Source organism: Engystomops pustulosus, chromosome 2 (genome assembly GCF_040894005.1).
Source record: "Engystomops pustulosus chromosome 2, aEngPut4.maternal, whole genome shotgun sequence".
Classification (NCBI taxonomy): domain Eukaryota; kingdom Metazoa; phylum Chordata; class Amphibia; order Anura; family Leptodactylidae; genus Engystomops; species Engystomops pustulosus.
In genome coordinates, this window is record NC_092412.1 from 244,271,268 (window position 1) to 244,283,127 (window position 11,860).

Genomic DNA, 11,860 nt, shown 5'->3' on the forward strand with positions numbered 1-11,860 from the left:
GTAAATTTTTTGCTATATTTATAATAAAACATTAAAAAAAAAAAAAAAAAAAATTAAGGAGCCTTTTGAACCAATTTCTTCTGCTAGTGTAAAAAACCTGACACTAAAAACGGTATTCCTGGTAGCAATCACCTCAGCAAGGAGACTGGGTGAACTCCAGGCAATTTCTATTAAGGAACCCTATATGAGGGTTCTTGATGATAGAATTATTCTTATGCTGGACCCAAATTTCATCCCAAAGGTGGTCTCGGAGTTCCACAGAGGTCAGGAGATCATATTACCTTCTTTCTGCAAGAATCCGTCCTCAGAGAGAGAACGCGAATGGCACACTCTAGATGTAAGACGTTCTGTCGTTAAATACTTGGAAATAACTGAATCCTGGCGTATTGATTCTAATCTATTTCTCCAATTTCAGGGGAAAAATAAGGGGAGGAAGGCGTCCAAGGCAACCATCGCTAGATGGCTAAGGATGGCGATATCTTCTTGTTATGACACCCAAGAGATCCCAGTACCATCAGGAATAAGGGCACATTCCACAAGAGCCGTATCCACCTCCTGGGCAGAGAAAAGAGGGGCCTCCTTAGAACAGATCTGCAAAGCAGCAACTTGGACTTCCTCTTCTACCTTCTCTAAACACTATAGACTTGACTTGCCCTCCTCGAAGGATCTGTCCTTCGGGAGAAAGGTGCTTCAAGCAGTGATCCCTCCCTAAAAGACTACTTATATTGTAAGTCTCCAGGTGGGCCGTCATGGGGGACGAAGTGGAAAGAATGAATTAGTTACTCACCGGTAATTCCATTTCCATTAGTCCACCATGACGGCCTATAGTTTCCCTCCCTTGCTTGTTCTAAATTATGTGGTATTCACAATGATAAAACTGTATGTGATAGAAACATATAAATAAATCATTGTTGCATCTTCCTCAGTGTGGTTATTTTGAAGTCACTGGTGGGAGGATGCGGGGAGGGGAATTTAACCTCTCTTCTTCCTGTCCCTACAGAGGTCAAGGGGCATCCTCCAGGTGGGCCGTCATGGTGGACTAATGGAAATGGAATTACCGGTGAGTAACTAATTCATTCTTTTAACTGAGATTAGTCACTTCTAGAGGCAGGGGGAGCGTCACTTCCGACTACGCTATTTCCGGTTCTATAGGATCCAGAAACATACTTTTAGTGTCCCATTAAATATAAGATATAAGGATCTCATCTTTCAGATTACATAGAGGGTTTGTGGTTATGTGAGCAGCTTAAGAAATAGGCAAGAACTGGATCTTTATCTGCAGCTCACATTCTCCACTATTTCTTTAACTGTGTGTGTCTCTGGTTCTGTAGACCACATAATCACAAGCCTAATGTGAACTGAAAGAGGAGATCCTTATCTTTAATATTTAACTAACAGCATGTAGAACCAACGATAGGGGTGTCTGAAGTGACCTCCACCTTCTGCCTCTAAACTTGACTTGTCTTAAGTAAATATGACTCTTCTCTGGTCATTTGTTTGTTGCAGAATTAAATGACATTTAATACTTTACCTGAGGGGGATATTAGTTGAAGGGGTAAAATCTGGTGATGGGTTCCCTTTAAAGGGGTTCTAAGAGACTGACAATTAATGACCTGTCCTTAGAATTGATCAGTGGGGGTTTGGACCAAGTTTACATGTTGACAGTTATGGAAAGGATTCCATACAAGGTTTCCTCCATTCCTAGTTTGTATAAAACTTGGTGCTGGTAGTTGGACCCCTAATGATATCAAATTGATCACCCTTCATTGGATAGGTGATAAGTTTTTAAACCAGTATAACACCAGCTCCACCTAATTAATGAAGTGACAGGTCCACATGGCTTCCCATGACCATTGACCCTTTTCCACGGAGAGATGAAAAATCTTCTGTCCGGTAACTCTGGAAACAAATTTAAGCTAAGCTCCCCACATAATTGTATGGAGAGAAGTCTAATAAAAACGTATAGCTGCTGCTTTGAGTACGTTTTCTTTTTTGTGTTCTATTTATATTACTGTTCTGAGTTTCCTTATAATGTTTTCTATACCGCTCCTTCTTAAAAGGGGCTAACCTGCTAAATCACAAACCGGATTTCACGGACAGAACAGGCACTGACTCCAAGCAGCGTAGTTATATATGATACAAAGATCCTCCACCATCATGATTACTGTTCACTGATGTTGTTCCACAAGAATGCAACATCTGTTGCGAGTTTGTATGTTCTCTCCGTGTTTGCGTGGATTTCCTCTGGGTCCTCCAGTTTCCTCCCACACTCCAAAACATACTGGTAGGTTGATGAGATTGTGAGCCCCATTGGGGACAGAGACCGCTTTGGCAAACACAGTGCAGCGCTCCGTAATCTGTGTGCACTATATAAATAAAATATTATTATCAATGCAGACACTTCTTGAATTATATAAAATTATGATGCTTTGAGTCCCATCCCGGCACAAATTCTGGCTTCCGCGTGGTCACTGATTCACAGACCTATGTTTGTCTGAACAACTATGTTTGTCTTGACCAATAGACAGAATCACGTCATTCCTAGTGTAAAATATGCTTAGTTCTGGTTTGGCATGAGCCTTGAGGGCTGTGAAAAATTGTCATTCACGACTGGGGCCGTGCCCTTACACTGCTGTGCTCTGAGTTCTCTGCATTTAGCAGCTCCACTGTGTCGCCCCTTTCCACTATTGAGCTAGAGTTCTGTTTATCTTATTATTCTTATTAGGTTTAATAACTAGTATTAATCGACCTGAGGCTGTAAATGACAGCAGAAATTAGTGTTCTAAAGCACACAACCATCAGTCATGTAGTAGCCATATAAATCCTAGATGTAGCAGCTATTGAGATCAATTTCATAGAAATCCCGGCTGCGGCTGATAACAGGGAGCAACAGCTCCACTGTGTATACACATCCTCCTCTATACAGAACGGGACGTGGGTGACGTCACGCAGTGAAGACGAGCATCTAATCAGCAACACGGGGCGTGGCTTTAATAGAAGACGGTTGCAGTCTCCTCCCTGTCCACCGGATGTTGACGTCAGTCTCCCTGGAAACCAATACCGGAAGTATAGTGTGCACCAGTCTGCAGGACGTAGAGAAGCAGAGAACAGGAGGTGAGCTGGTTAGTTCATGTACACTGTATGTCTGTATGTATATGGAGGATAGCAGGTTTCATCACTACATGCCCAGCAGGGGGGTGACTGCATTCTATTATGTATCCAGTAATGGCATGCTGGGAGTTGTAGTTCTAGTGGGTGACAATGCTCTACTATGTAACCAGCGTGTACTGGCATGTTGGGAGTTGTAGTTCTAGTGGGTGACAATGCTCTACTATGTAACCAGCGTGTACTGGCATGTTAGGAGTTGTAGTTCTGGTGGGTGACAATGCTCTACTATGTAACTAGTGTGTATTGGCATGTTAGGAGTAGTAGTTCTAGTAGTTGGCAATGCTCTACTATGTAACCAGCATGTACTGGCATGTTGGGAGTTGTAGTTCTGGTGGGTGACAATGCTCTACTATGTAACCAGTGTGTATTGGCATGTTAGGAGTAGTAGTTCTTGCAGCGTAGCTGCTGTACCAGCCCTCTATGTGATTGTATTATGTCTGAATGAATCCCTTCCTCTTGTACAGGCCTCATATACAAGATCCTAGAAAATTCTTGAAGTTTCCAGGCATCTTAATATACTCTACAAACCGATGCCATTCATTGTACGCATGTATCCATCGAAATTGACTACAATGCTGACCCCTGTCTATCATGGCCTTCGGTTATTGTATATTATAGTACAATCTATGGCTCTGTTCACACAGAGACAGACCAGCAGGGGATGAAGAGGTTTCCTACTCTCTATATGGGATAAGCAGTTCATGAGTAGGGGGCTCTACCACAGGGACCCCAACCGATCTGGAGAAAGTGGTCCTGTAGTATGGAGTTCCTTGGATAACAATAACCACCCTATGTATTGCACTGTAGAGAGCTATCAAAGTTTATTCAGTACTAGATATTTATGCTAGTACCATTTAAAATTGAGTGTTTTTCTTCCATCATCCATAAGATCAACATGTCCAAATAGCATATTTCCACTACTGTTTTTGCTGATTGTATTATGCTCTATGTATCGTGTTTTATATTTTTAGTTTTTATCTAGTGTTTTTATGTACCTAATGTTTGTAAATTGTGTGTGGTTGTATTTAAATCACTAAATTTCCTGTTTGGGACAAATAAAGCATTATTATTATTATCTCAAGCAGAATGGAGTATCATTGTACCTGCACGGGCAATTTTGAGGATAGAGAAACCTCCATCCTTAAAATTGATAGAGATCAGAGTGATTGGACCACTGGGATCAGACATTATCGACTATTAGCTTTATTCTATTAGTTATGGTTCCCAGTGTTGTCATGTGACTTTTTTTTTCTTCTATCCCCCCCCACAGAAATGGTGCGCTTACACGTGAAACATGGTGACGAGAGCCAGTTCTTGTTCGACACGACTGTCAGCATCTCCGTAGAGGAACTGACCAAGCAAGTGACCTCCATATATAATGGACGACTGAAAGTCAGCAGGATCTGTTCAGGTAAGGAGATCCATGCACATAGGAAGGGTTCACCAGGTTATTTCTATTATACTATACTATATTTCTATAGTAGTGGTACCCAATCTTTTTTACCAGTAAAGTATATGGAGGGTAGGAGAAGGATGAGGCAGGAGTGGTGAAGAGTCCACATAACTCCCATAGCACACATAAAATATTCTTGAGGCCCACCTTCTATGTTAGGCCTCATTTAAACGACCATCGTGGGGACGTATATACAACTATATAATTCCCTGTATGTATGGCCGGGCAGTGCTATTTCTTATGGAGAGGGGAGGGCTGAGTAGCGCTTCCTCCTCTTCAGTGCGTCAACCTGAATGCAGCCTTATACTTAGAAATCAATTCTAACAGTTTCCAAAAAGTATTGTCTTCTGCTGTACCCCTGGGGTCCAGTAATGGTGTACAATCTGCGCCCACTGAAGGATCCTCTGGTTCTCTGATTGACCAGTCCAACACTGCCTCATGGTTTTCTTGCAGTCTAGGCACTTTTGTTGGGAAACACTGATCATTAGGAAAGTTCTTTATTATGTGAGACTGTGGCATCAGGCATCCAAGACCATCGGTTGATTGGAACCATGCTACATAGAGGACAGAGGGTTAAAAATATTGCGCTATCCATAATGTACTTGGCATTCAGGGGCACTGCAGGGTTCAAGTGAATGAGTTCTAATATGCTCCAATACTATGGATAAAGCTATCTGTGTCTGGCTCCATCCTCAAAACAACTAAACATATATTTAAGGGGGGTCATCTAAAATATGTTTTCTTTTGTTTTTAACAACAGGTGTTATTAAACAAAAGACCTGTAAGTACCCATCAGCTCTGTTGGTATACAAAGTCTCAGTGCTGAAACAATGTCGACACTGTCCTCCAACTATGGCCTAATACAGACCATAGTTGCATGCTGTACTGTGAACAATAGGTCACCACTGAACCTCTGTATACGAACAAAGCCTGACCAGAGGTAGGGACAGAGATGAGTTTGTTTTCTAATACTACCTTAGACCATTAATAAAAGAAAAACTGATCACAGCTCCTTTAAAGGAAACCTTCCATCAGAAATCTACCTATTAAGCAAAATCTTATGATAGGTGGCTAGGAAGATGACCTAATCTATTTTTACCTAATCCTTAAAAATACACTTTATCTAGCTAATATGCAAATCATTGGCAGAGGCTACTGGGGTGTAATGTAGCCTCCCCGGGCAGTGGGAGAAAAAGCTTCTCCACTCCCCACTGGCCTCTGCCAATAATCAGCATATTAGCTAGATAAAGAGTATTTTATTTTAGGATTGGGTCAGGCTCAGTATGTTAGTAGCCACCTACAATCAGATGTAATTTAATAGGTAGATTTCTGATGGTAGGTTTCCTTTAAATGACCTACCCTATGGATAAGTCATTACTGCTTTAAGGTTGGAAATGCCATTTAAAGGGCAGTCTATAAACTAAACACTGCAGTCACATTATTGTAAGTTTGGATTAGCAGTTTCTGGCTTGCAATTCAGGAGAGGTCTAATTATGCCAATAAGGTGAGTCTTTTATTGTTTTAATTTGAATTCCCAAACACAAATAATAAAAATAGTCGTCATACAACGACATTAGCTGTACGAAATAAAGTTTCTGAGGTGGATCATACGACGCACCTGTAAGGACAATTCCTCTAAAGTCACTGATGTGGTTTTCGTCATTCACAGAGATGGAAGAATTGTCAGAGCACGGCATTACCCTGCCCCCCAACATGCAAGGGTTAACTGACGAGCAGATCGAGGAGCTGAAGCTAAAAGATGAATGGGAAACCAAGTGCACGCCCAGCGGAGGAAGCGTCTTCAAGAAGGATGAGCTTGGCAGGCGGAATGGACACGGTAATGATGGGCCTAGGGCACTGGATCTGTCGCATGAACATTGGGCATAGGTTTTATAATATTTATTTTATTAAAATTAATAATTTTGGGAAAGTAGAGACGTATTTACATGCATATTTGTGTATTTCCCCTGATTACTGGGATCTGGAACGAACACTAGAATTGGGGTTCTCCATAACATGCTGTCCTTCAGTCACTGGAGCGATGGGCTTACTGGGGTACTACCATTCCAATTACACACACTTGCAGAGTTTATCTTTTATCTTAGAAAAGCTGCGTGACCACCTTAATTGCAGCATAATGGATAAAACCAGGGGCGTAACTACAGTGGTAGCAGCCATAGCGGCAGCTATGGGGCCCCCAGTGTCAGGGGGCCCTGTCATACTACCTGACATACTAAAGAGTGGAGGATGTGCACCATTATATACATATTATGCTGCACATTGTACAACATAACATGTATATACCACATATGGGATGTATATATGCTCTATATGTGTGTATAAATGTGTGATTGTAACTTGCATGTGTGAGTATATAAATATGTATATTTCTTTAGTGAGAAGGGGGGGGGGGGCATGCAGAAGCCTGCTATGGGGCCCTGCTTCTCCTAGTTACGCCACTGGATAAAACAAACGGGTATCCACTTTTTACGATATTAATAAGGCAACTTTTTATTTAAAGGAGAATTGAACTGAAGCGTCTTATGCCTGAGGCTGCACTACTGAGAGTCTCCGATAACATGTCCATGTTTGATTGCTGAAGAGAAGTCATGGAGACCTTCTGTGGCTTCAGATCTCCAAATACAACAAATACCCCCCTCTAAACTGGCTACAAAAGGGTCTGTGAACATCAGAGACACAGTCACACAAGGTTTCCATGACAACAGTACCTCACATCAGGCTTCGGGCCTGTAACTTCTTGTCATCATATCTCTGCATAGGAGGAATATATTAAAAGACTGTGTTCACAATTTAGGAGCATGATGAAGGAGCGTTTTCCAGTTTTTTATCATAGGCCTTTATTATAGTAAAGCTTTGGATAAGAACCACTTATTATATTAGTGTCAATCCCTAATGTAATCCTGTAATCTGATTTGTTCCCTCATAGAGAGCAAACCCAGTAATAGGGCAGCGGGGTGGGAAATGACGGTGACACACAGGTTTCTGTGCTTGTAATGGGACAGAATTTATATACACAGTAATATATATACAGACGGTCCCCGACTTACAGACGACCCCTCGTTACAAACGGCCCTCTGGATATTAGTAATTTACTGTACTTTATCCTTACGCTACAACAGTTATTAAAGGTGTCTGTAATTAAGATGTATTATTAATCCTGGTTCTTATGACAACCCAACATTTTTAAAATCCAATTGTCACAGAGACCAGAAAAAATTAGACTGGGGTTACAATCCAACTTGCATACAAACTCAAATTAAGAACAAACCTACAGAACCTTAGGCTAATATATATATTAGTGTTTGCTCCTATAATATATAAGACCAGTATTAATAGTAATCAGTGCAATGCATTGGTTTTCCTATATACAGGCGATTCCGACTTACAGACGACCCCTAGTTACAAACGGACCTCTGGATGGATTACTGTACTTTAGCCCCAGGATACAATCATCAGCTGCAACAGTTATTAATGGTGCCTGTAATTAAGCTTTATTATTAATCCTGGTTCTTATGACGATCCAACACTTTTAAAATTTAATTGTCACAAAGACCAAAAAAAATTCTGGCTGGGGTTACAATTATAAAATATACAGTTCCGACTTACATACAAACTCAACTTAAAAACAAACATACAGAACCTATCTTGTATGTAACCCGGGGACTGCCTGTAATACATTGTGTTCATATCTCTTCCATGGATTTTGCAGCACCTGATGAGAATATGAAGAAAGTTTTGCAGAAAACAATGGAAGAAGCCAGGGCGTTAATAGCAAAGGTAATATTTGTTCATTACTTGTGTGCAGCCCAATTATGTCTTTTCTAGTTCTAGGTTGTTCAGTATCTGAATTATGGGGGTCCATCATTCTGCACCCTAATCAGCAGAAAATGGAGCAGATGGCTCTGTTCTCTATTTAGTGGCCCAACTAGGTTATTGCAACTCGGCTCCTATTCACATGTTTGTTTGTTTTTTCATATCTAGATTAATGAGTCTCGTTTCAGGAGTGGAGAGGTTTCCATTAGTGGGAAAACCTCTGTTATAAGGGGTTATGCACTTGTTGGTTATCCACAGGATAGGGAGGGCATCACTGCCTGATCACTAGGGGTTGACCATTTTCTAAAATTCTTAGCACTGAATAAATGCATTCCCTTCTATAAAAGCAATCCCAAAGAAATGAATGGAGCACTGGGAATAAAGGAATTTCCAGTCCCTCTTTCTTCCGATTGCTGGAAACCCTTATTGGCCATAGCCTCATATAGTAACATGTCCTCTATTAAAGGAAATTTACCTTCAAAATCCATCATGATGAACTATGGACACTTACTCATAGATCAAGGCACTGTGGTAATTTCTTAGATTTGTTATGGCCTCCTTCCTTCTAAAAATCAACGTTTAAAATGATGCTAATGATATGGGGGCATTACCAGAGCCCCTCTGTGCTGTAATTTGAAAGGTTGGCACACTGGCAGGAGCACTTCCAGCGGGCAGAAGGAGGCGGAAGTGCTGACGGGTGAATGGGGGAAGCTCTCTAGCAAAGTGTAACCGTCTGTAAAGCCAAAGTATGGAGGGCTTCTTTAGCATAATTTTAAAAGTTGATATTAGAAGGAAGGAGGCCATGGATAACAAATATAAGAAGATTATCACAGTCGCGCTGCCTGGAGCTATGAGTAATGTCCCTGGTTTATCATTATAGATTTTGATGTTAATTTGTTTTAAAGATCCCATTTAAGTATATTTTTTACTTCAGGGGGAACTAACTAATCTGTCTTCCGTAAGCACCACCTAGTGGTGAACATAGAAATCAAAAAACAAGTTTCTTTTTTTAAAACCCCTTTTTTTAAAATCTTGATAACAAGTATCTATCTTTCCATCTAGAAACAAGCAGAAGCTAATGTTTGTGTCACCATGGACATGGTAAAGGATGCCTTGGATCAGCTCCGGGGTGCAGTCATGATCGTATATCCTATGGGATTACCTCCACATGATCCCATCCGGATGGAATTTGAAAATAATGAAGATCTTTCAGGCACTCAGGTATATAGAGTCTATGTATTGCCTAGCTATTTGACGCTGTCACAGGGTCTTATAGAGAATGAACAATTTTTTTCCTTATTGTTTCAATCTCCTATTTCAGGCAGGGCAAGCGGTGATTGAGGAAGCCAATACCCAGTTGTGGTGGGCTGGAAAGGAGCTTCTGAGAAAACAGAAACTAGTGGACTACGTTGGCAAAAATGAGAAGACGAAAATTATTGTGAAGATACAAAAGGTAACAAAAGATGTAAAAGAAGAATTAAAGGAATTGTCACACAGAATACATTAATGGGTTTAAGGCTATATTCACACGAACGTTTGAGGGACATGTATACAGCCGACGTATATACGCCCCCCTCCCCCATACATCGCAATGGCCTCACAGCGCCGTACGGGAGCGGTACGGTGCAGCACACGTGCGACACCGGTCTGTAGCCCGTACAAAGATAGGACATGTCCTATCCTATATGGAGAGGGGCAGGGGTGAGCGGTGCTCACCCTCTCCCTGGCGCCACCGTGTGCCCGTACTACGATACGGCAGGTAACGGCAGTGTGAATAAAGACTAAGATTAATATATATAACATGGTGCTTAGACTGTAAAGCAACACAGGTACTCGGTCACTCTTCCCACTGTCATTTCTTTGCATATTGTTAATGCGATCACCTGCATGGCAGCCAATGGAAATAGCTTTCTGCCCTGTTTGTCAGGGAAGGAGCAGAGAGCCTCCTCAGTACTTGGTGGTAGAGCTGAGATACACCTTTTAAAGATAACCGATAATATATCTTTACTGAGAATCTATGGTACAATTATTATTTATTGGCAGGATAATTTATTGGGGATTATGTTTATAGCTGCCAGAAGGAGAAGGAGATTTATTAAGGAGCCAGGGGCTAATTTGACAGCTGCAGGAGGCCAAATGAAATCCATGTATGATCCTGTCTTATCACTACGAGTGCTTTTTACAATTAGAGTCATAAGTCTAAACTGACCTCTCATTTCTGATTCGATTTAGAGAGGAAACGGGGCCCCGGCCCGAGAACCTGTCATATCTGAGGAGGAGCAGAAAAAGATGATGATGTACTACCACAGGCGCCAGGAAGAACTCAAGGTATACATTTTTTCTTTTTTTTTTATTGATCGTCCATATATATGATATATATGGTTCCAATATTGAGCAATAAATTCGGAGACTTTTTAAATAGAATCTCAACCCAAAATGTTAATAAGGAGGAATTTACTACCGTTTTGAGAAGATAGATTGCAAAAAAAATAAATACCAGCCCTTCTGACACTATCAAATCACTATCAAGGAGCTTGAACAGTTCAATTACACTCAAATGTTCCACGCCTTTATCTCCAGAAATACTCTGTGCTGCTGTGAGTGTGACCATGTTTTCCTCGCCTTTTGTGGTTCACTGTCCTGACTTCTGCACAGCTTCTATTATATAAAGCCATGCCTTCACTTGGATGATCATATAAGTTTTTTTATTATTATTATTATTATTATTATTATTATTATATATAAGTGGACAGGATCAGCAGACTGCATTTCTGAAATACTCTGTGCTGCTTCGGCCATTCCCTGTGATCCTGCTTTCAGATTAAGAATCTCAGTGGAATAAAATGTAAAAAAAAAAAAATTACAATTTGATTCATTACAGAAATTGGAAGAGGATGAGGATATATCGTACATGAACGCAGACTGGGCAGACAGCAGCTCCCTGAAAAGACAATTCCAAGGTGTAAATGACATTAAATGGAGGCCGAGATGAAGAAGACTTATGATCCTCCAGTCATTGTATTATAAATTCTTCTGCTCGTCTGGTCTGTCCTTCTATTATTATAGTAAAACGTTTTCTTTGGTTTTCTCTAATTTAGCATTGATCTTGTTTTCGTTTGTATTGATGCTGTGCTGACATTTAGTAATGCTCATCGCTGGCCACTAGGTGTCTCACTGCCAGTTTATTCTGTGCCCTGGGTTATTATAGAGACGTCACAGTTTCCATGCTGCGACACAACTTCACCCGTATCACATTGTATTAGTTACAAGCTATATACTATCAGAAAACTTCTGTAATAAGTCTTATAGACCCGTAGAAGCATCTGTAATATCCTCCAGCACAAGATATCAGGTGCCAAACATTTCTCCAAAATTACAGATCACTTATGTCCAGGTGTTTACAAG

General features: G+C 40.8%; 1 protein-coding gene across 2 annotated transcripts; it reads left to right on the forward strand.

Annotated features, from left to right (window-relative positions):
* The first annotated feature begins 2,975 nt into the window (after positions 1–2,975).
* CFAP298 (cilia and flagella associated protein 298) lies at positions 2,976–11,548 on the forward strand. Of its 2 annotated transcripts, none has more exons than XM_072138630.1 (8): positions 2,976–3,114; positions 4,439–4,579; positions 6,291–6,458; positions 8,352–8,419; positions 9,518–9,676; positions 9,777–9,908; positions 10,688–10,783; positions 11,337–11,548. In XM_072138630.1, exons 1-8 carry the CDS (start codon positions 3,030–3,032, stop codon positions 11,445–11,447), a joined length of 960 nt encoding a protein of 319 aa, XP_071994731.1. In that variant the 5' UTR covers positions 2,976–3,029; the 3' UTR covers positions 11,448–11,548. The 2 variants fall into 2 exon arrangements, with proteins under 2 accessions (XP_071994731.1, XP_071994732.1); XM_072138631.1 differs by having other exon boundaries at positions 3,102–3,122.
* Positions 11,549–11,860: the final 312 nt, after the last annotated feature.